Below are 25943 nucleotides of genomic sequence, written 5' to 3' on the forward strand. Positions count from 1 at the left end.
TTATTTATTTGACAGAGATAGAGACAGCCAGCGAGAGAGGGAACACAAGCAGGGGGAGTGGGAGAGGAAGAAGCAGGCTCACAGCAGAGGAGCCTGATGTGGGGCTCGATCCCAGAACGCCGGGATCACGCCCTGAGCCGAAGGCAGACGCTTAACCGCTGTGCCACCCAGGCGCCCCTTAAAGGTAAGACTTTTAAACAAAGTAACTGAAAGAGAAAAAGGAGCTTAACTGTACAGCTGTAAAAGACACACTAGATACAGAAATCAGAACCAAGCAGTCTAAGACCACGCTAGCAAAGCACAGTGCTTCTGTGTCAAGTCTGCCAGTGAACTGTGAGGCTTTTTTCATTTGTGCCTTTTAAACTAAGGTGGAACTGAATGGGAACCAGGAAAGTGAACGGCTAAGGTGAAATACAAGAGAAAACATGTTCTTCCGCTAAAAGTGCATTTGTTAAACAGGTGGTGAGAAGGAAGCACACCTTACTTAACGGGGCCAGGAGCCACGTGGAGATCACTCAGGGAGGGGGGCTGCTTACCATCGACTGCAGGCGCTGTGCAAGCTCGTACGCTTCTACTGCATCTTTTCGGTCTCTGACTCGTACTTTGTCGACTGGTTGTGGCCTGTTGTATACAGCCTGTTCTATTGGAATTCAGGAGAAACAAAACAATCTATTATTTTCTGAAACTCATTTGTTAACTAGGAAGACACATCTACACTGACTATAAGTTGTAAGCCAATGTCTCAGTTCTGTTACACCTGAGCTTCTTTCTTACTCTACAATAACTTGGAAGTTCTCACGTAAAAGGCAGGCTCTCAAGGAAATCCAAGTAAAATGCAGTATTCGTGAGATGGGTAATTTAATTTCTAATTAAATGAGTGCTAAGCCCACTTTACTGAATTCAAAGATCTAATACAGAAAACATGATTTTTCTCTTGTGGCTGAGGAAGCTGTGACACCTTAGTATTCTTGATCAGCCAGTCCCATATACAGTGCTTGGGGAAACAAAGACACTGAAATGAAGGACACAGACCACGGGGCAGAATGTGAATTCTCTCTATGAAATAAAATAATCTCTGAAAGGAAACTTTCTGATTAGCTGTCTTCTCATACACATACAATATAGAATATACTCTTCTGAAACCATGGGTTACAAAGTTCTAATTACCTTATCACTTTGCAACTATGGTAATTATCTTTCTTCAAAATGTTTGTGTCACGTTAATTCAATAAAAGTGAGGAATATATTTAATATCATGCATATTCACTGACTTTAAATTTGAGAAAAACTAGGGTAAAAGAAACTTTCTTCCATGAAAAATATTTTGGCACTTTTATTACTTTTAAGTGTAGAGGCTCATAAATTATTTCCTTTATTTAAACACCGCTAGACAGTATTTCTAGCATTAATACAGATTTCACAAATTAAATGGGCTATTACTAGATTTTTCTTAAAATGACTTTACTTTTACTTGACAAAGAGCTACATTGTTCAATTATTTCTACTACTTAGACTGAGTATTTTTCCTTTTCATACCAGCAATTTTCACTGTAGGTTACAGGAAAATATAGTTCAATCAACAGAAATCTGTTTAAAAAAAAACTCTCAATAATACATTTATTTCGTAATGTTAATAACATCTTCCTGAATTCTCTATCTATACTAAATCCGCTTGAATTCTAACCATCAAAGAAGTTAATGGGTGCTCTAAGGATAAAAAATGTTGAGTAAAAGATGTTGTTGGGTTTTTATTTTTACCACATCCAAAATTGATTGCTCCTATCAACTCGAGGTATGTATGAATCCGTCCAATACAATTAACATCCCCACAGTTCTTCAGGCCAGGACGTACTGAGGTCTTATTTAAGTATTTCGGTTTGCATATCTCCCTAATTAAGAGATGGAAGTACAGTTATTTTGGATAAATAAAAACATGAAAAAAAGATTTCTGGGGAAAACTTTAAATATTTGAAATATCTTAAAAATTTACCCCCTCTCAATCTGTAAATGTGTAGTAAAAACAACGCGAGTACATAATACCCAAGTGTACTTTTTCCTGAAATATCTTTAAATGATATAATAACTTATGACTATAATGTGATTTTTATTAAGTATTATTTCTTTCCCATATGAAATGTAATAGATTCCAGTTATCCCAGGATTTTAAAGTTAGAAGCTTTGTCTATAGATCCAAATTGAAGCCTCAATCTTTGAATAAAAGGGTACTCTGATAATATATCTAAAGCATTTAGTATTAGGCTTTTCTTATTTTTAATATATTACTTAGGTTCGTCTAGTTTTACTTTGCTGGACAGTATCTTTTAATTATAAGCTACCTTACAAATGCTTAAAAGTTTTATATTGGTTTTTAAACATTAGACCAATAAATATCAAGTGCTTACTCTCCATGGAAAACAGATATAGATATTATAGAAGATTTCAAAGGAATCAAGAAATGCCCCAAGACTATGAAGAAATTAAAAGGTTTACATAATAAAACAAATATTTACTGAATATACTTATTGTACCATAGTAGATACAGGTTAAGAGTAACAAAGAGCAGCAAACAATTACTGAACACTTATGCCAGTGCTAATAGTTACACAATCTTAATCCTCATAACTCTACAAAGTAGCTTTTATTATTCTTACTTCAGAGATGAGAAAACAAAGTCAGGGGGATTAAAGTACTTACTTATGGAAATTAAAGTCAAGATTTACACAGACATTATAAACCAAGTATCAGATATATCATATAACAGTTATTTCTTATTTCATCTTTATTTTATTCTACAAATATTTATTTTGCATCCTACACGCCAGGCACTGTTTTAGGCACTAAGGATCCAGAGATGAATATAAAGTTCCTAACCTTATATGCTAATAATATTACAATGTCAGGTAGCAACAAGTGCTAGGAAGAAAAAGTAAGAAGGATAGGGGATAGAGTGAGAGAACTAGGTGAAGACTATTTTAGACAGGGTATGCAGGGAAGGCCTGTCTAAGCAGAAATCAAATTTAAAATCATTAATTCTACAGAAATTCAGGGAAGGCAAAAAGTAACCCATGATGTGTGAGGGTATCAGAAATTCCACTGAGGGGCACCTGAGTGGCTCAGTCGGTTAAGCATCTGACTCTTTGTTTCCACTCAGGTCACCAAGATCTCAGGGTTGTGAGATGGAGTCTCACATTGGCCGGTGCTCAGCGGGTGGGAGGGGGGGTCAGGTCAGCTTGGGATTCTCTCCCTCTGCCTCTGCCCCTTCCCCCACTTGCATGCGCTCTCTAAAATAAATAAATATAACTTAAGGGGGGGAAGGAAGAATCCCACTGGAAAGTTGGGATTTCAGTGTGTTTTCACTTCACTTCAGTGTGAAAGAAAAGGGAACAAACCGCACAAATGAAGCCAAGAGAGCAGGAATAAGCATGGTGTAACCAGCTACCCAAAATCTACAGGAATCTAAAAACTGTATTGATTTCATCAAAGATTACCCAAACCAAAAGTCTTTAAACAGAGCTCAGCACTAGCATGATGCTGAACAAATGGAAAGGCCCCTAGGGGCGCCTGGGTGGCTCAGTCAGTTAAGCATCCGCCTTTGGCTTAGGTCATGATCCCAGGGTCCTGGGATGGAGCCCCACGTTGGGCCCCCTGCTCAGCAGGGAGTCTTGCTTCTCCCTCTGTCCTCTGCCTCTCCCCTCACTTGTGCGCACGCTAATAAATGAATAAAATCTTAAAAAAAAAAAAAAAAGGTAAGCCCTCTAAAGATACCTATTCATGATACATTTCCACCATCTTTTCCCCTTAACAAATAGACTGCCTCTGCTTAGAGGCTTAGAATGAGCATTGCCCTAAGCACTAGGGGTGGAACAATGAACAAAACAGACAAAAATCTGCCCATGTGAACCATGGGAAAGGAGGAGGGAGGAAGAGGAGACAATACACAAATAAAAACATGGTATTTTCAGTAGTAATAAGTTCTATGAAGATAAACAAAATACAGAGTAAGAGAGTGGGAGGCAGAGTTGTGAGCTATTTTAGATAGGGTGGTCAGGGAAGTTCTCTAATTTCCCTGGAGCAGACCTGAAGGAGATGACAAAGCACAGTTCATCAAGATCCGGGGAGCAGAGTAGGGGGAGCATCCAAGGCAGAGTGAAAAGTCTGGGTGAAGGACCTGAGATGAAGTGTGAAAATAAGGAGTCAAGACTGCAGACCCTGAAATCACCTTCCCCTAATGTGACCTGGAACAGTTCCTTTTCCTCTCTGAACCTCATTTTTCTCATCTGTAAAATGAGGACAAGGTTGTCAAGAGGACTGGAGATGATTTAAATACATCTAAATGCATTTGGTAGGTATTCAATAATGGTATAGGTTACTGGCTCAATAAAACATACCCCTAAACAGGGAGTCAGCTACATGTGTTTTTATGAAGAGGATCTTTTTTGCTACAAACAAGTCCAGCAGGTCTTTTTTATTTTAAAACTTTACTCTTCTACTTTTTTTTTCCCCTTAACACCACCTCCAGTCCCCTCTTCTATTTCTGAAGAGAATAGTTTTGAGTTCCTGCTCGAAACATTTCTTTCAGCTTTCACACTGTTTTGCTAAATCACCATATTGAAACAACACTTAGCCGGTTTTATGAACTAAGGAACTACTGCCATATAATTTATGTCATCTATATAAGATATTCTGCCTTACTGAGAATACAAAATTCAAATAAATGAATTTGATTAAAGCACCATTAGGTCACTCACTGATGATTCATACAGATAAAAAATTTTTGAGATATTACTTTGAAGTCAGTCCTTCAATTTTGGCCATTCATCCTCTTACTTCCAAAAACAAAACAGATACCCGTAAAGATCTAATTTGATTGGTCTTCTTCAATAGTGTGAATCAATCAGGCAATGTGAAATTATGGAGACACTGAAGGACAGAGTCGAGACCTGCACATAGGTCCTTCTGTCAGTAGCTGGCTGTATAATCAAAGGCAGGCCCCTAAACCTCTCCTAACTGCAGAATCTATCACCTATTTTATAGGCCTGTTGCAAGGAATCAAACAACATAGAAAAGTTTTCTGTAAATTGTAAAGCACTATGAAACTATCAGTTGTTCCTTATAATTCTTCATTTGATACCACCCTTACACAGAAATTTTACTTTTAGCCACCTCAACCATCAGTCAAGAACAAGAACAAAAATCTTTCATTTAGAATAGAGCTATCTTTAAAAGCGAAATTAATATTGTGTGGGCAATGAAAGTTACTGTTGTAATAAGCCTGGTTATTTGTTTTCCTTTGGCAATCTTCCTAAGTTACAGCAGAAGTCCTCTATAAAAATGGCCCTACACAATTCAGTGTCTCCTAAAGCAGTAACAACAATTACAAATGTTTGATGATGTCTTAATTACACTGCTATGAAAAATTCAAATTATTTGCAGAGCACTCAGGCTAATAAGGTGGGAAATTTTTTGGTTTGTGCCCCATCCAATGCTAAATAATTCAAATTTTGACAATTCAGAAAGTAAACTTCATGTATCAGAAAATTCTTGTATCCTGATGAAGCCGGATGAAAGGATTATTAACACATTATGTTACAAGATCAAAGCTGAATGCATTTATAGCAATTTAGAATGGTTTCTGTAATCCAGCCACACTGAACGACAGAAATATCCTTCTGTCACCAAAATTTTCTTGCTGTACTTACAAGTACACAATAAACTAGGAAAGACATTCTCCCCCTTTTCCAGTACTGCAGTGTTTTCTGTATCTCCTTAACACTGTCCTAAGAAACTGCTTCTTAAAGCAAATTATCCCTTTTTTCCAGGACCAAATACTCTTAATGAACAGACAGATGGGTTGAGATAGCTAGAGATAACAATATTCACCAAAGTTATCAAAGAAAATTTCACTATGAGAAATTTTAAATCTTGCCCATTAAAATATATTCATCTGTTCAAGCTCTCTACATCACTAGCAATGCAAAATACTAAATTCTGCATAGGCCTAATTAAAATACTCTAGAGCATCATAAGTTTTAAAACAGCATCTAAAATGTAATTCTTCCTTACCACTGATCCAAAATGTAATTCCTAATTTTCAAATAGCGTTCTGGTGTTTTAGCTTGGCGCCCCTCAAAAAACTCAGGAATTGCTTGTTTTTCTTCTTCTTGAATGGTATTTCTATCTATTTCTACTTCTTGTTCTGGTGGCTTAAGCTCTTCTTCCTCACGGCTCTCCTCCTCCATTTGACAGGAAGAATGAAAAAGCATTTCATTATCACTCAAGTCTTTCTGAACTGCACAAGGCTCTGGAGAAGGCAACGGCCTGGCATCATCTATCATTCCATTTCCATCATGTTTTTCAGAGTTTTTCCTCAGTTCATTACATTTCTGATCATTTAATTGAACCGATTTTTTGTCACTAATGCTCTGTTTTTCTGTCCAAAATTTACTTCCTGAGCTTGAAAGTGCTTCCATCTCTCCCTGCTTTATATTCTGAAAATACTCCTTGGAAGATTCAGATACAGAACCTTCCTGGTCATAAGCAATAAATTCCCCTTGACTGGTTTTATGACTTTTACTATTAGGAATGTTTAATAAGACATCATTGCTAGGATTCTTTTGGGGAGCTTGAGAAGTCAACTCATCTGCCTCATCTGTGATGTCTACTTCTTCATCGTCAGATAACTTTTCAATTTTTATAGCATTCAAGTTAGGATCAGCACGTCCCCTTAAACCTGATGGCGTCCATGCCTTTGTCCCTTCATCTTCATTTTTAATCTGAAGATCACTGCTGCTCTTCTGATTTGGTGTTTCCTTCTCTGGACCATCTAATTTTACCTTATTAAAAATCAAGATAAAATCCCCATATTAACATTTAAAAATTTAACCACTGGCACATATATAATAAATACAGTATTATTAAACTGAGTACACGTCAATGGTATATTATACCTTTATTGTGTTTTTCTTCTAAGGATTTACAACTGCATTTTAAATGTAAAATATCATCGTTTCAAATTTCTATCCCTATATTTGACTCATTCATGGCCAGGTGATTTTATTAATCAAATAATCATGACCTATGACCTTGTACAACTACTATTTGTTCTTCAATATTAAGTTTAAAACAGGACTCTGTCTCAGATCAACCACAGAGAATGAACCAACAACTGTCATACTAAGGTATTCTTTAAGATATTATAATATTTTTAATGGCTAATTTCTTAGGATGTCAGATATTTCAGCTGATTATTTTTTATAATGCTAAACAGCCCATTATTTAAAGGAATCTATGTCACATATCTTTATTTAGTAAATTAAATTCATCTTTCACTTAAATACAGTTATAATAGAAACAAAATATTTTTCAAAGGTTCATTTAATGTTGCTCCAGTATTAAACAGCTTATAATATGAGGCTTGAAATTATCTTCCATACGTACTATTACAGACATACATATCTAGTCATAGAGAAGAAAATGACTATCAATGAATATAAATGATTTGAAATAAAATCTTCACATACATGGTTTTTGAAAAATTTTGTACGTTATTGGCATACCCAAGGGATGACAGCTCCTAGAAAGAGCTTACTTACAGATCCTGTATCACAGCAGAATCCCAGGATCTAGTATTTGAGGTTAACTGGCTTACTATGTAGAGAAGAATAAAGGGGTAGCAGGAGAGAAAAGCAGATTTGGACATATGGCCTGGAACAGCCTTTAACAACCTTGCTATTTACTTGAAGTCTCCTGTTTTTACCTTAAAAATTCAGATAAAATTTCGTATTATATTTCATATGAATGTCTCTTCTAATATCACGATGTATCCTTTCACCCCATGTCTGAGTAAAACTGACACCCCAAGATGTTCTGCATGTTCCAGTCTGAGAAGGATGGGGATAGGAATAACCAAGCTAAGCTTTATTCTCTTCCAGAACACCTTAACCTTGCCAGACTGCCTTGAATATTTGTTTGCTTGGTTAAAGGGAGAGCAGATGATTGATGTATAATGAATCCATTCCATTCTTTACTTACTATGCTCAAAGGATACTAAGTTGTATAAATCTTGTATACAGGATAAAACCCATTATTTGCACTGAAAGAAAACAGCAAATTTCACTTAAGACCCTGTCAAATTCTGTATAGTCATGTTCCCAGAACTCAAGCAGAGAACATACTAAAAATTTCTAAATATCAAAACTACATGGTTGAATACAGCACAGATCACTTGAAAGATTAAAGAACTAGACCATGACTATCCTTTTCTGAACACTGCAACTTACTGAAGCTTTCATATAATTCTTCATAAAAATTATAAAAGTTTCATTGTTATTAAACAGATTTTAGCATCACGTTAGCATTTGTGGTCCCTAAGCTCTAATCATTCCTAAAAGCTACAATACAAATCTTCAAACAGAAGTTCTGAGGCTACTACAATGTCCCGGGTGCCTGAAAGACGAGGCCCAGCAGAGAAGTAGGCTGGAGCCACAGACCGTGGAGTCCTGAGAATGTAGTGGAACCTGCTGCCACAAAGATGGAGCAGGAACAAAATGTTGAGCAGGACCCAGTCCAAGCTTTTGGAACATCCAACATCAATTTTGCTATGAGCTCTAAAACTCCAAGTAAAATCCAGAAACTTCCCCTGCCTCTCTTGGAGGTAAACCAGGACAGAGGTAAACTCCGTGCCCAACATGGGGCTTGAACTCACGACCTCAAGATCAGGAGTAGCACGCTCTGCCGACTGAGCCAGCCAGGCACCCCTAACAACTTGCATTTTCAAACACCATACCAGAGCTCCTGGGCTTGTTTTGCCATACTGGGTCTTCTACTCGCATATTGAAAAGACTGGTTTTTAAGTCAAACTCTTCTCAGAATTTACAAATAGGCATCTTGCTAATAAAAGGAACAGTAATAAAAACGGAAAAAGCTACAATGCAAATCTTTTAGAAAAGATATTTCCAGGAAACAATGATTTCTAATTTCAATACTCAAAACACTTAAGATATACTTTGAGATTTTTTAAGATAAACATGTGTTGAGTACTTTATGAATATAAAATACTTTTACTACAAAAACTTTGAACATTGATATTAATGCCCGAATTAAAGCACCATTTTTGCTTCCTAATTTTATTTATTGCAAATATTATTACTAACTAGGATATTTATATCCTGCTTACCTTATTTTTAAAGTACTGCCTGGCATAACTCTTAACTTGTAAAACAGTGCGACTTCCAATTAGCTTTGCAATTTTGGTCCACCTTCGGCCAAATTTAGCCTATGTTATCAAAATGGAAAAGAAATTGACTTTGATTAACTTACTTGTTAATATTCCAAGCAACTGCACATTAAAAAAACCCTGAAACAACAACTCAACTTTATTTATCTTCTAAAGCACACAATGAAGCCTCATATATAAGCTAAGACTCTTAAAAGCAAAGCCCACACTCTTTTGGAATCTCGACTTCTGAAAACTGACCGAAATGATTTAGAAATTCGTTTTCTTTTTACAGCTATTTAAATGAAGATCCACACTTTCATGTACTACTAACAGTATGCATTCATATTGCACATTATGATGTTCCAAATCTAAAAAACAAGTGCCTGAAAAAGAGGCAGGTTACATTTTCATTTATAGAATCAACTGATTATGTTCTGACACTAATTTCAAAGTATCTTTTTTTATCCAGATTCCATCTGCCACAATATCCATTACCTGTCCCATAGCAGATACTTTTACTCTACACAGGTATCACAGAAAACGGACTTCGAAGAACAAATGAATCACAAATGAAGCAACGTGCAACCAACATCCCCCTATACCCCTGTACTGTTAAAGGCTTGTGCCCGCTAATGACAAAGCTGTGATGGGGAAAAAACTGAGACCCTGAGGGAGCTCTGGTGTTTTCTGAAGTACAGAAAGGAATGCAATATAATTTTAAAGCTAAAAGGAAATTTTAGATATCAAGTCTATTATTTGATATATAAATCTTCACATTATCTCCACGATTCAGGGAAGCTGATCCCAGGGCCAGATTTACAGGACAGGTTATGACATTTACAGGTCATGACTTATAGCAGCAAATCATCTTCAAAACCTGATCCAAATGATAAATTAATTCTTATTTCTGATATACATGAGAAAATCTGACATGCAAACAATTTCTTAAAACTGAAAGTATTTCTAGGAGAATTCTTAGTAAATATAAATTAATTAAGAGTGTTATTAACTAACACCTAGCTAAGATCAGCCTACTGAACAATTAGTTATATTCACTGTGGGATGAAGGCACGTGAGTAACTTCACAGAAGCACTTTTGGACACATCAAAGATCAGACAGAGTATAACCAGTTGGGATTGTAGGGCTTGAGCATTATGAAAATTGGAGAGGGTACACTAAAAAGAGGAACAAAGGAAGCACTCACCAATTTCAAAATAGAGCAAAGAGACAGTTCTATGCCCAAAAGAGAAGGAAAAATTTTCCTTCATCATTCGGTACCTCATAATTCCCTTCTCTAAAGCCTGAGAGAATTCAGTGTATAAGCAAACTCTATTAATAGGTTAAAAAAGCTGGGAATACAACCAAAAGTTCCATGTAGTTTTGTGGGAAAACATTCTAGGTTTAAAGTATCTGTTTATGTATATAGATAGATACCTACGTATGTACATAAATAAATACATGTTGGCATATATAGGGACAAATATCTCTGGAAGGGCACACAGAGAACAGATAACAATGGTTACCTGAGGCAAAGAGAACTGAAGGCACAGAAAGGAGTGATAGGGAGACTTAACACCTATAAATACCCTTTGAAGTTTGAGCCATGCACATGTACCCCTATCATTACCACAAGTGTCAACAAAAACCTAAAAATTCACAACCCATTTTTGTGTATGTGTATACAAACACATACACACACATTTATACATATAGCCTTCAGTAAGGGGCAAAACACCAAAGTAGACAGCAATCTTAAATAAGTGACTGGTTAATTAAAGTTAGGTTATAAAAATGATAATCATGCAACAGAATGAAATAACAATATAAAAAACATCAACAGTACAGGAGAAAAACCTCAGGAGGAGATAAAACCTTCAAGATAGTTTATTTATATAAAGATACCACAAAATATTTAGATGTCATGGCAATGTCTATAAAAATACAAATACATTTTATTTCTCATCATCTGTAGAAATGTAAACAGTGACATTTCAATTTGCATTCATAAAACCGACATAAATATTATTTAAATATCCTATATATAATATATAAATATATGTAATTTCAAAATTAATTAGTGTAATACTGGGTAACATGTACCTTAAAGGACAAGATATAACTTACTCCTAATAATTAGAAAAATAATTTCTGAATATTTTTTTAAAAGTTTCTTCATTGTTAACATGAGAATTTTCAGAATTACCAATGGGCATACATTTTTTTTCTATTATGTAACTTCTGGATATTTAAATAGATCTCAGTGAAACATTCATGCAAAAGAAATGTTTCTGGTCTTCAACTATACCCACTAAAAAAATATTCAGACTATGTGCACAATGCCAAATATCTGAATAAAAATGAACTCAGCTGATTATGCAGACAGTTCCAAATATCAAGGGTTTTTTTTTTGTTGTTTTGGGGGTTTTTTCCCCAAGAGAACACATCAGATAACTAAATAATTTTGCCTTTTAATCCAGGTCATTGATATATACAGAGCTCAATATCTTGGGTTTTATTATTACCAAAAAAGGGGGGGGAATGAAAATTGTCTAAAATATTGACCCAAATCTATTTTAATATTTTAGTAACTTAGATATATTATACACAACTAATGAATCATCAAACTTTACATCAAAAACCAGGGATGTACTGTATGGTGACTAACATAATATAATAAAAATATAATATAATAAAATATAAATATATAAAATATATAAATATATATAAATATATAAAAAGATAAATATAATAAAATATATATTATTATTTAAAAAAAAAGAAGGAATTCTTTTTTACTACAAACATCATCACTACAGAAAAACTAAAGACGTGATCATTAAAAGAAATTTCTAGTCTCCATAAATTAACCTTATAATTCTATCAATACTGGCTTTTAGAATTATTTTACTATAAATTAAAAATTGCTCTATTTACCAGCCCTTGTTCAAACAGCTCTTTTTCTTCTATCGTCCACTTTACTGAGTAACTGGCTGGTTTTGTAGGAGAGTGTGCCCTGAGGGGAAAAAGAGGAATTGCAAAAAAAAAGTCTGAAATGGAACATTCCATATTTATGCAGCTAAAGGTTATAGATAGCCATAGGCTAAATTCAATACCGTGAGTCTAAGAGTTAAAAAAGAAGAAGACGGCTGCAACCTCTACCTGGGGGACAGATTTACCCTGTCTCATATACTTCTCTAGCTCAGGATGATAGGAGCCCCAAAAGATAAAATGCTTGGGTCTGAGTGGAGATAACACTAAAAGACATCAAAGGAAGTCAATGTGATAACAAACACGCTTCCTTAGACTGGACACAGAGCAGCTGATGTTAATACGTTTCCAAATCCTGAAAGGCATTTAAGTGTTTAAGTTGGCTCCAGAAATATTATCTCTTTGATTCTTCCGTATAAATCTATGTAAATATCAAGACAAAAAAAAAGTAAAGAAACTATGGCATTATGTTTACTACTTTTGAAATGCAGTCCTTAAGAGATTAAAACATTTTGTGATGAAGCTCATTACTTTAATTCAAGCAAACCATTAATCTTCTCATTAACTTCTTTGTTGTTATCTTTCAGCAAAATGCAAAAGCCAAAGTTGGCTCACGGCTCAAACCCTTGGCAATGGTAAATCTGTAGGTCTACCCTTTGAGGGATCATAAACATGAAAGTATAAACACTAAATAACATCAAAATTTCTTCAATTATAGGGAAAGGATATTTATAAAATAGTCAATACTTGATTTCTCTAGATAATTTTTGAAAGCCACAAATTCAAATTAAATTTTTGTTTGAAATGAGTAAAAATTAACTGACAAGGTAATAGAAATCAAGCCAATTCCTAATATATTAGATAGCAGCTTTAAAAAGTTTCCCCACAAATCCCTAGGAAACCACCTTTTCCATAATCCAACGGAATAGCTTATATAGGACCATAAAAGAAATTATGACATATAAGTAACATCATAAAATTATCTTGTGGCATTCCAACAACTGTATAAGAAATTTTGATTTTATATTTTTGTACAACCCAAGGTCAAGAGTTTTTCCACAGGCCAACTATAATTTTTTAATTCTCCTATAATTTTAAAATATTAAACATAAAAGTACATACATGATTTTTGCTGTTTTCTGTAGACTGCACCACATGAAAAAGAAAATAAGGAAGCTTGTGAACAAGTTTTTAAAAACACGGTTCAGACTTTTAAAAGTATTAAAAATTAATTTTACCTCTTCATATATTTTCTATCATCTTCCTTTTGATCAAGCCAGAATTTTTCTGGAAGTGATTTTTTAGATAAGTAATACCTGTGTAATTATTAAAGAAAACTTTTAAAACAATAATAAAATCCTATCATTTTTATGTGAGCTTATATTAAGTAGGCACTCACATCCATGAAAATCATACTTGAATCCTAGCTAAACTTACACTTCTTAAAATCTTTTCCAGATCTGCAAAAATTATGATAAAAATATTTATGCCTCACAAGGCTGTCATATGGATTAAATATTACATGTGAAATCACACGAACATAGCACCTGCACAAGATGTGTGCTACATAAATGTTAGCGTCTCCTATATCCCCTACTAGAAGTGGTCTTTCATTTAAATCATTTTTCCTAAAACATGGGGAATGTAATTGATGAATTTGATTGGCTGTCCAGGATTAACTGGGGAGTATGTTTTCCTAGTTCTAAAGCTAACAGATAAGAGTTCAGGGTGTTCTCCACATTAATACAAATAACTCAGGTCAAATCCACCACGGAGCTTCCCTCTGTAACTTCTTAAAACTGGCCTACTGCAATACTCTTCAATTAGTCTGAAATGTTACTCCCTTAACAATTATTGACTGTATGTCGTGTATGTCAGGTAATATGCCAGGTACATGGAGCTGAGGACAAAGATATAAGAAAAGATCCCTGTCCTCTAAGAGCTCACAAAGTTGTTACTTCATTATTTCTGCTTCTAAATCTGAAAGTGAACCCGTGACTACTTAAGTATTCATTAATTGAGACTTGCACTGTTTAATGTATTAGCCAATACCGCATGTAAACAGAATGTAAAATACCTCAATAATGTCTTTCTGTCGATTAAATGTTGAAGTATTATTTTAAATATACTGGGTTAAATAAAATATCTTATTAAAATTAATTCCACCTATTTTAAACGTGGCTACCAGAAAATTTTAAATGGTATATGAGTCTTGCACTATTTTTCTAANGGCTACCAGAAAATTTTAAATGGTATATGAGTCTTGCACTATTTTTCTACTGAAAAGCAATGATCTAGGCTATAGCTGTGATGTTTGGGGAAAGTAAGAAAATAAGAAAGCCTAAAAGGCGTTAGTTACCCTATGACAATTAAAGGTACACAGACACTTTGAAATCAACATAGCAATAACTGGGAATAAAGAGAACAGAGAAATTCTGGCTTAAAAAGAAGGTAGATATCCATAAAATACAGATGAGAGAATTAAAAATAATCCACTATTTATTAGACTATTATTAATACTTAAAAAATCATAAAATCAGAAATCATTTTGTTCAATCCTTTCATTTTATATGTAAGAAAATGGAATCCCAAAGAAGTTAAGTTGCCATCATCAAATAGATAAAAGAAATAAGGACAAGAAGCTGGTGACTAAACTGTGGATAAAGATCTACAACTTCTGAGGGAAAAATCTTCATCCTGCAGTATTTGTTTTGTGCTTTTTACTTAGATTCCTCCCACATAACACCTGTAAATTGGTGAAGTAAGAAGTGAGAACTTTTACATATTCTAATTGTGTCCCTGGGTAAATTAACATCTCTGGGTTTAGCTTATAACTGTAGATGGAGGCTCGGACTAAATGATCTTGGACATGGACTAAAGGTTTCACTGATTTAAAACGTTCTATAATTTCTACTCAGCATTCAGACAGTATAGAGGTGGCTGATAAAAGAAACTCAAACATATTGAGTTAGATCTTAGACTGTGCAGTAAAACAGAAACAGAGAAAAAAAATGCTGCTTGTTTCACAGGTAGCTAACACATTATGTAATTGCAGTCTGGGGCCAAATAAGGTTCATCTAGTAATAACAGTGGTCTCTTTCATAAGTCTTGCATTTATAGATTTTTAACCTGGAAATCTTTACTTTCCTCACAATCATTAAAGGATACTCTTCTTCCAACAACATCTTCTCAATCACAGCTCTGTTCTCTTCACTGATGGTGCTATCCAGAGTCCAAGGCTATTAAAAAAGAGTACAGTTCTCTTTTTATTTACTGCTTTTTGAATTTATCTGCTATGTTTTATTAAATGAAATACATAATGCAATTATTATGAATAATACAGCTCCCATTCACTACGCAGAGACATCGCATTCCCACGGTGACACTGAGGTAGGTGTTACTACTTCACTGATGCCTCCACTGCACCGCAGTGTTTCAAGTGGAGGAGTAGTGACACGACACACAAGGCTGCTGGGTTCCAAGGCTCAGGCTCTTACCCATGATAAAGGCATAATGGCTATCACATACGAGATGTATCAGGAAGCAAGCATGTTGCTACATATGTCACCTATTTCCAAAAGTCACCACACTTTTTTTCCTTTAAGCCACAATCTCTCCTTAAATGATCATACTTATTTTCAACTCTCAAAACTTAAAAATTTTCAGCTCAGTTCTCTTCTCTAAGCTCTATCTAGACTGTTACATCCAATTGCCCACTCCCAATGTCCACTTGGTTATCTAGCAGGCCTCGCAAAGTTACCATATTCAAAACTCACTAACACATACCTTCACCTGTTTCTCCCCGTGCTTCCAACTTTGTAAACAGCATGAGTCACCTAGTTATTCCACCTAGAAATCTAGGAATCATCCTGGATTCTTCCCTTTTTTCTCAATCCTGTATCTAATCTACCAAGGAGTTCTATGTCCAAAATATAATTGAAATCTATCCATCTCTGCCACAACCTCAGGCCAATACCAGCAACTCTTGCTTAGATTACCACAAATGTGGGGCGCCTAGGTGGCACAGCGGTTAAGCGTCTGCCTTCGGCTCAGGGCATGATCCCGGCGTTATGGGATCGAGCCCCACATCAGGCTCTTCTGCTATGAGCCTGCTTCTTCCTCTCCCACTCCCCCTGCTTGTGTTCCCTCTCTCGCTGGCTGTCTCTATCTCTGTCGAATAAATAAATAAAATCTTAAAAAAAAAAATTACCACAAATGTTTCCTAACTGGTCTCTCTGATCCTACTCTTGCTTCATAGAAGCATGACAGAGCTCTGGTCTGTCTCTCCAACCCTGTCAGAGCTGCCACTCCCCCCTTTCCGGCTATTTTCTAGATACTGGCTTTCAAACAGAGCCTTTGTGCGGCTATTCCTTCTGCCTAGAATGTTTTTCCTCAACTCTTCACATATCTACTCCTCTCTATTACTTTTCAACTTAACTGTCACCTTCTGTTTCCTTTATCTTTATCTAAAATAGGTTCCCCACCCTGTTACTCTCAGCCAGCATCTTGAGTTCTTCATGGCCTATACTTAATTTGTCTACCTGTTTATCACCCAACTCCCTTGGAGCATACAAGCAACTTGAGAGCAAGACTATGTCTGTCTCGATTACAGCTGTATCCCCCAAACCTGGTCTAGTGTCTGACACACAGTAAGAATTCAATAAATAACTGCTAAATGAAAGAAATGAACCCTGCAATGATCCCCATCTTTTAGATGAAGAAATGAAGGTTCACAAATCTGTTAAGTTGTCAAGCAAGGATTTGTACCTAAATCTAGCTGGCTCCAAAGCTGTTTCCCAACAGATCATTTCAAAGTCAAAAGAAATAATAAGCTTCTTTTATTTTTAAAGTTAGAACAATGTTTCCAGCATATTACCTCTGTAACTGCTGCAAACCAGCACCAAGTAAAAAAGAGGTACTTCAGGCAATGAGTAATAACTTATGCACCTGATATTTTTATAAAATACTTACAATAAGACCATTCTCAGTTCTCCACGATGAATCAAGATAGTGATCTTGTAAAACAGATGCTGTATTTTCATCACTTCTGTAATAATTAAGAAAATGGGTAAAAAGGTGACATCATACCAATTAATAAATACCATTCACACAACACAGGAACTAGCAGGGTATAGATGCTAAGCAAATATTTCATTCCCTTCTTCCTTTAACAAACAAACTTCACACTGCAGAAATGCCTACTCTACTTCTCTGACCTATGGAACACAGAGTGGCTTTAAGCCACCCTATCTCAACTGCAACCAGCGAGTCTGTTCACTTCTTGTTTCCCAAAAATAAACAACTTCATGAGGAAAAAAATACCACAAAACAGCAACCACAACATGCTCTATGGCCATGAACCAACACTTCAGAGCTCTTTTGATGAGCATTAAGATGCATATAGAATTCCACTTTACAATCAATTCTTTTAGTTAAATCTAAAGCATAAAAGCCATCAATAACAGCACTGCTCTGAAAATGAAAAAAAAAATAGGTCGAAGAGCCAAAAGAGAAAATACTCAAGACAATAAAGTAAAAAGAATTTTTTGATGTTTTAGTAACAATTTATATAATAAAAAAATTAACTTGGGTTATTTGGGGCCTTTTCTATGTCCATGGGGGATTAAACTTTGTTAATTCTCATTCCTTTCACTGAACTAATAAAAACTCTCTAAAGTCATGTTGTTCACTACTTACACAAAAAAGCTGAGTAGTTAAGTTTTGGAAGGCCCAATCTTGGATATAATTAAATTCAATATTTGCTTTTTTATATCTTAAAAATTATAAAGTTTCCTAGAAAATTACTGACTTTTCCCAGACCTAGTCTAGTTATAATAATTTTGTACCTCTTAGACTGCAAAAAGGTTTATACTTTTGAATCTTCAATTAGTTCTACAGTGGTTATAAAAAATGGTGGGACTAATGGACTATCTACAATAAACTAAAAGCAATAATTTCTCTCAGCTGTTGATGGCAAAAAGTTTTAATTCAGGTGTTAACTCTGATTTGGTAGAGGCTGCCAGGAATGCTAAATAAAGTATTCTGGTACTTGTATCGGCAGGAAACATTTGATTACAGAGGTCTGCCAAGGGTGCAGGAGGGGAACTAGTACCACTTCAGGTGATTTTTTTCCCTTTTTTTCAAGATTTTATTTGTTTACTTGAGTGAGAGAGAGAGAGAGAGTAGGAGAGAGAGAAGCAGACTCCCCACTGAGCAGAGAACCCGACATGGGTCTTGATTCCAGGACCCCAAGATCATGACCTAAGCAGAAAGCAGACACTTACTGACTTAGCCACCTGGGCACCTCTCATTTCAGGTTTCATGTCTTTTTACAGTGTTCCTCAATAAGGATTAGCAACTTCCACAATTCTGGTGTATGCACCTGGACAGCTACCTGAATCTCCATAGGTAGCATAAATTAACATGCTTAAATCTTAGCTGAGAAATTCCTCTCCAATCTGCTACTCTTCCATTGTTCCCTATCTCAGACAAAGGATATGTATCCCCCTAGTTGCCCAAGCTAGAAATCTGAGCCTGCCCTTATTTTCCTCACAGTGTATGTACATCGAATTGGTTGCCAATTCTGTGGCTTTCTCCCTTTTCAAATCCAGTCCTTCCACTATATTCATGCTGACCTCTGAAGTCCTGTAGTTTCAGAGCCACTTTTCCCGGGTAAGTGTACAAGGTAAAGCTAATATGCCATCCACTTTCCCTTTTTTATCTTTTCCCACTTATCCCCATCTGGCCCATACCTAAGTTTTACTGTGTCTTACCCAGTAAGAATGTTAGTTCTGTGAGAGCAAGGAGTTAGTCTGATATCTGCTATATAGCCAGGCCCTGACATGGAAAAGGTACTCAATCAACATTTGTTGAATGATTAAATGAACAAGGTAGGTGGGGCGTGGATCATCCAGGTCTGTAGGAGTTACGAATGATGATTTTCTCATAAAGCAAATCAGGGATTGAAGGGAATTACATGATGAGATTTGGATGTAAGAAAGACTGGTCTAACTTCAGTAAAGAATAGAGGGGGGAGATAAGGAGCAGTTAAGAGGAAGTGATTATATACATACAAGAGAGGTGACAGTAACTTAGTCCCAGGGAACAAGCAGTGTGAACAGGAAGAAGTGAATACATTTGAGAGGATACTCAGAATCAATAGACCTTTACCAACTAATAGGATAGGAGGGATGGAAAGAGAGAGGTAAGGAAAAGGCATAAAGTCTCTATCTGTGCCTTGAGTTACTGGGAGGATGGTACCATTTATTGAACTAGGGAACTTGGAGGCGGATGGCAGGTGTGGTGGGAAAAGTTTATAAGTTGAGATAGGCGCATACGAAACATCCAAGAACAGATAGATTCAGAGAATTAGATAAATGGATCTAAAGCTCAGAAGACAGATTTGGGTTGGTGACAGATATGGAAAACATCAGCATGTATTAGGTGGAATTTTAGGAAACCGCCATTTTTCTTACGGTCAAAAATGGTTGAACATTGGCAAAATTTTACACGATCCAACCTAAAAGATAGAAATTTAAGTCTTGAGAGAAGGTATAGCCAGGGTCTGTGTGGTTAGTGAGAAGTCTTACGACAAAACCCCTGGGAACCCCTTAAAGGACAAGCAAGAGAAAAGGAAGATGAGGAGGAAAGGTAGAAATGAAAGGGAAACCAAAGTTTCAATGTCACCTTCTAACTTTGCTACCTAGAACTTAGCACGTACTTAAAAGTGTGTTTTCAATTAATTCTCAACAGTTCCACAGATGTTATCACCAGCTGTCCCTACACACTTCAGGGGGCACCACTCACCAGAATATAAACGTTAATGATGCTCTTTGGAGCTGGGTAAGGCAAAGGCTCTGACCATCAGGAACCAATAACGTTTGTAATCTGGCTTGCCTAAGTCTAAGATGATCATAGGTGTCACCAGTGGACTTAAGGCTTGTGCACAGTAGCAACAGCAAGGAAAGAAAAAGAGAAGGCAAAAAAAAAAAAATTAAAAACGATCAGAAAAATAAAGAAGAACCGATGGAAAAGTGGCAGAGCCAATGCTCTCAGATGATCCTTTGTGTTTCCAAGGCCAACTCACTTCTCTCTGGACTGCAGATACCTGTCCCTGCCCAGTTATCACACAGACTTATTGTGAAAAGTACATTAAATCATGCATGCAAGAGCATTTTATCAAGATTAACTTGATCTACACAAATGTGAACAATGACTGTTAATAAAAGTTCCCTACTCATCTGTATCGCTTTGGACTGCTTTGCCCAAAGGTCTGGGAGAGAATGACTATATGAATTTAATTACTCCTCACATTTTTATAGTGCTTTAGAGTTCAGTAGAACTTTAAACCCACTATCTTAATCCCTCAGGGCAGGATGGGTATTGTTCTCCATAATTTACAGAGTCCCTAACATTAGGTTGGACTGTATGAAATTGCCTTTTTGTAAGTTAAAAATGGTCTAAGATTGGCAATTCCACATGGTTCATTCAACCTAACAGACATCTAAGGAGGTTGTTCATATTTATAAGCAACATAACTGGCTGAGTTCCGAAGTAAGGTCTTTTGATTCCTGACCAGTCTACGCCTCTTCCAATTCTAAAAGATGACTGGGGAAGCACATTTTAAAAATAGTATGTATCAATTTCTTACTTGGAAAGCAAGCAAAGGTCTAGATCTCTTAAGCTGGAAGATGCTGCTTGAAATCACATGGGCCTGTTCTGCAGGAATCTGTATTAAATAAACTCTGACCCCTCACTAGTTGTTCACAATCATCTCCACGAAGGTAAGGAGATGGTGAAGAACAAAACATTTACCTAGCTCCAACTGTATGCTACAGCACATCCCGTAATTACTTCATTTGATGTTCACAATAACCATATGCAGCACATACCATGACAGTTTCACATGAGCTGTCTGAAGATCAGGCAAATTACGTGTCTGATCCAAGGTCACACTGCTAGTAAGTGAAAAGGCCGGCCAAAGCTGGGGAACCAGAGCTGTCCAACTCTAAAGTCCTGTCCCCTTCCTTTAAGACAAGCTGCGTCTCAGGAAGTTTTTCACAACTAACCCCATGTGGAATAGGAAATCTGTCAGTAGGGATGAAACGACACGCCCAAGGTCACACGGCTTACAAGCGATGGAACAAGGAACCCTAAGTTCAGGTCCCGTTCAGAGGCCGCCCTTGTTCTAGTGACTGTCCATAAGGGGCAAGGGGGCGGATTCTGGGGTGGAGATCATAGAAGAAGGAATCTAATTGTTGGACAGAGTGCAATGTGCTAGGCGAAGTCGTAGCCCTCAAACCTCCCGGTAAAAGGTGAAACAGCCATCCGATACCAGCCTCGGGTACCTACGCCCGCTGGGCTAAGGAGTAGCTTACAAACGGGATGGGCGCGGCACCTCCCCGGCCGCCAGGAGACCCTGGCCCAGCGGATGGTCTTCCTCTCCTGTTTCTTGCCGAGCCCGCAGCCTTTCCAGGGTACTCTCCTCGCACCCGCGCTCCTCCCCATCCCTGCGAGACCCGGTCTCTACGCCTCACCCTGGCTGTGCCGCGGCTGGCACTACGTCCCCTTCGATATCCACATCCGCCTCTTCAGCCGCCATGATGGGACCTAATCCCATCCGTCCTCCCGAGAGATCCCGCGAGAGGTGGAAGACTTGGGGGCGGGGTCGCATGAGTCACAGGGCGGAGTTGAAGCCTCGTCCAGCCCCTTCCGCGAGGGGGAGGCGGGGCCTTCAGAGAAAAGATCGCCCGAGTACGCTGAGGTTTGGACGTTTGGACTTTTGTTGGTGTGTAAAGACCTTAGGAAGTTGCCCAGGCTTGGGCTTTGAAGGGATAGTGCTCTTGGACAAATTCTTGGTTCTTCACTTTTCTCATTGATAAAATGGGGATAATAGTAAATATCTGCCTGGAGTGCTGAAAAGATCAAAGCCACACCTGCTTTGGACTGTGATATGTGGCTGGTTCTCTTTTCTTTATTTTTTTTTCTTTTTCTTTTTCTTTCTTTCTTTCTTTCTGTCTTTCTGTTTCTTTCTTTCTGTTTTAAGGAAAAGGATCATTCAGCGGTTATGTGAAGTACCAAACAACTTCTATTTTAAAATTCAAAAAGCATTTAAGAATGTAACTTACTTTATAGAGATCTTTACAAGTAATTAAAAATTCACTCATGAGAGTGACCATTGATCTTTACGGTAACTCAGTGAGGACTGTTATCATCAGTCACACTTTACAGATGAGGAAACTGAGGCTCAGAAAACTGAAATGACTAACAAAGGATATACAGCTAGTCAAAGATAGAGCTGGGACTAGAATCAGGGTCTTTTGACCCTGTATTGAGTGCTCACCCTCTACAAATCATGTTGACAGGATAAACACCATTTCTCTCAAAGAATTTATGACTTCTCAAGAAATCAGATATTGGCCTTGAGTAGCATCTACTAGCATTTATTGCTCACCGTATTACAACTGTTCATTCACTTGTCTGCCTCCACCATGAGACTGTGAATTCTTTAAGGAAAAAGGCTGTATCTGCTAGTCCTTACACTAGTCCTTATCCCAGCAACATTCAGCATGGTGTCTGACACGTCATAGGTGCTCAATAAATATTGACCTGATGAATGAATGAAACAATTTGAGTGTGCTCAAAACAGCCTTCTGTCTCAGGCAGCCTTTCTGCTGTTGTACCTCCTCACATCACTTTTTTGCTAAATTTGTACAAAGAACAGAGGACAAAATGACCAAATTTAACTGAGATATCTCTACAATTTCATAGTACGTTCAAAGGCATTTTCAAGTGATCATATGTTTAGATTTTTCCCATCTAAATGAACTTTCATAATTATTCCTAGTCCCTTTAAATTTAGTTATTTGTAATACCTAACAAAAATTTTAATTCATTATGATGCTCTGCTTTCCATAAACTGAAACTGAATGAATGTCAGAATAATTTTAGAGCAGAAAGGGAGGAAGATGAATTACAAACAGAGAGGATGGGTCAGGACTAATATGATCACCTGTCATATCCCGGATATTGTGTAAGGTAGAATCACTTTTGGACCTCCCAAGAATCATGTAAAGTAAATATTATCACCCCACTCCATCCCCCAATTTAGAGGTGAAGAAACCAAAATTCAGTAAGCAATAGTTAGGTAGCTGAGTGCTAGAGGTGGGATTCCAACCCAAGTCTTTATTCCTCTATACTTACTCTATTATATTTTAATTCACAACAAAAGGAACGGGGTCTTTTGCAATACCACATGAATTAGTATTTTCTCATTTCGTTTAAGAGTAAATCATAATCAGATAACTTTCTGATTTCTTTGAGGTGCTTAAATCTAGAAAGTGTATTTTGAAGGTTGGAAACTTAACTTGGGTTTACAAATTCCTTTTCAATCCCCCATTAATACAGTTTATTTCCTTCATTGATCCAATTTGCAAGAGGTGCCATACCTGTAAATCCTCACAAATGTTCTTAGAGGAACTTTCAGTCAAGAAAGTGTCTGACTCACATTTTAACTGCACTGTGTGTGAATCCATCGGAGAGGCAATTTATTCATCTCATTTCTCCCTATTCCTGGTGAAAAAAGATCACTGCATTTTTACTGAAAAAGCAAAGTATAATTGCAATATTAATCCATAAAAAGCTGGCATGTTGGCGTTCATGCTAATTAGCTCAGATTTGTAAAGTGCTTTAAAAGCAGGAACTGTCACACAACTGCTCACTAATGTTATTGTTACATTATGATCCAAACTGTCAGCTAAATGATTGCCAGGGATTCAAGAGTTCCCATTTTAAACAGAAAATGGCCAGTGAGCAGGGAGGAAAACCACTTTATCCATGCAGAGGTGAGATAATAGATGAATGCAGACATAGACTTAGGGGCTCCACTTGGCAGGCATTGGTTATGGCTTGAATTGTTCCAGGAAAACAAGCTGCATTTTATTTTATTTTCCCTCCCCAGTTCCCTGAAATCACATAAGGTAGCTACTGAAAAAGCTGTTCTCAATATGTTGTAAGGAACGTCTGCCAATGCACTTCTTACATTTTAATTACAGTAATGCTACGTCCATCAGACATTATGTGGAAGGGAAAGAAAAGATGCCAACCTTAATGAGCTCCTACTGTGTGCCAGGCATTTTACAGACATCATTTCTTTACAGCCCTTTGAGGTAAGGGATTGTTATTTTCACTTACAGACGTGGTAACTGAGGTTCAGAAGAGTTCGGGGATTTACCCGACGAGCTGTATTTTATCGTCGTGTTCCTGACATCATGCTGTCTTAGGTTAGGTTCTAATGGCATCATTCAGGGTTGCATTATTCCTTCTCAGCAAGCCCCAGTGAAAGGATTATGGCTCTTTCTCAAGAGCTCCAGGAGAATGGGTGTTGGTGGCCGGGCTTGGGTCACAGGCCATCCGAGAAGCCAGGTGGACTCAGTTTCACCAGCACCAGAGGCGTGGCAGTTCCCCTGGAGCAAAATTAAGGGTCCTGTTTCCAGGGGGAGGAAGAATGGATGCTGGTTAAGGAAAACAACAGATGCCCGCTATACTGATCTATGTTGCCATTCCCCTCTGTTCCCTCAGGCCTTCAGTACAATCTGTTAACAGCTACGGGCTTGTGTTAGCACTACAGCGGGCAAATGACTCAGCACCTCTAGACGGCCGCTTCTTCATTTGGAAAATGACCTATGAAATAATCTCCTCCAGAGGTAAAATTCTTTGATCATGTTCTTGTTCATTTCACAGACATTTCTGAACACTGTCACGGGCAAAACCGGGGATAGAATTGTCGAAGTTTGCATGGGTTTGTATAGGGTTGGCTGCTTAGTTAAGTATGGACCATAAACAAAATACTCCCCCTGCCTGTAATGTGCAACACTTCCTGTGTTCCAGGCCCATCAGCATTCAGGGGCACTCTGCCTTCCGTGCTCCTTCCCCCTTCTTGTTGCCTCTGAAAGGGCTGGTTCTGTCTCAGCTTTGGTCAACTGTTGCCATTTTCGAACTCTGGCTCAAAGTTGCCAGGTCTTCTGATTTTTTTCTTTTAAGACAAGCCAGAAATCAAGATTAATTTGTGAAAAACCATTTAAAGTTTTAATAAACACTATTGAACCAAACAAACACGTGGGCTACATCTGACCTGTAGTTTGTGACTCTCGCCTTAAATCCTTCTCTCCTACTACATGTAACATTTCTATGTTCTTATTTTTTCACAGGTCTGCCTATGGCACTACTAAAGTCTTCTTCAGGACAGGAAACGTGTTTCTGTTCCTCTTTGTATCCACCGCACCTAGCTACAATGCCTGGTACGTTATAATCAGTGTTGCTCATTGAATGAATGAGTGAATCAACTAGAAAAAAATAAAGCCAGAGTTTTCTTTTTTTAATTGAATACAGAAAACTTACTTTATAAACACATAATCAATGGATATTTTAAAGAAGAACTATATAAATATGTATATATACACATACATATAACAATTGTATTATGATTCTGACAAAAAATACACAATCCGATAGAGAAAGGAACACCTGTAAACCTAAATAGAGTCCCAAAGTCACATCTCATTAGTAAAGGAGAGATGTATGAAGTTTTATACATCTTCATATAGGCAGCATACACTGCCTATTTATAGTGTATGCTGCCTATATTTTTGGAGGGGATTAAGGGGAAGCAGAAGGCAAGTCACCAACTTGAGGGAAAATTCATTCTGTATTGATTCTGAGGGGCTGTGTAAAATGAAA

General features: G+C 37.0%; 1 protein-coding gene and 1 long non-coding RNA gene across 3 annotated transcripts in view; one reads left to right on the forward strand and one right to left on the reverse strand.

The window, feature by feature from the left end:
• MYSM1 (Myb like, SWIRM and MPN domains 1) overlaps positions 1-21852 on the reverse strand; it is a 41039-nt gene extending 19187 nt beyond the window's left edge. For both annotated transcript variants that reach the window (XM_034653360.1, XM_002917201.4), the window contains exons 1-10: positions 21743-21852; positions 17178-17253; positions 15375-15445; positions 13445-13522; positions 13329-13352; positions 12153-12231; positions 9176-9274; positions 6064-6833; positions 1759-1889; positions 537-640 (exon numbers count right to left, since the gene is read on the reverse strand). In XM_034653360.1, the coding sequence (XP_034509251.1) occupies positions 537-640; positions 1759-1889; positions 6064-6833; positions 9176-9274; positions 12153-12231; positions 13329-13352; positions 13445-13522; positions 15375-15445; positions 17178-17253; positions 21743-21825 (1515 nt within the window). In that variant the 5' untranslated portion in view covers positions 21826-21852. The remainder of the gene's footprint in view (positions 1-536; positions 641-1758; positions 1890-6063; positions 6834-9175; positions 9275-12152; positions 12232-13328; positions 13353-13444; positions 13523-15374; positions 15446-17177; positions 17254-21742) is intronic.
• Positions 21853-21900: 48 nt separating this feature from the next.
• On the forward strand, positions 21901-25569 carry LOC109489302. The gene is made up of 4 exons (XR_002142253.2): positions 21901-21993; positions 24260-24373; positions 24786-24910; positions 25415-25569. It is a non-coding gene; the product is annotated as an uncharacterized LOC109489302 (long non-coding RNA).
• The last annotated feature ends 374 nt before the right edge of the window (positions 25570-25943 follow it).

This window comes from Ailuropoda melanoleuca, chromosome 2 (genome assembly GCF_002007445.2).
Source record: "Ailuropoda melanoleuca isolate Jingjing chromosome 2, ASM200744v2, whole genome shotgun sequence".
In the NCBI taxonomy this organism is placed as follows: domain Eukaryota; kingdom Metazoa; phylum Chordata; class Mammalia; order Carnivora; family Ursidae; genus Ailuropoda; species Ailuropoda melanoleuca.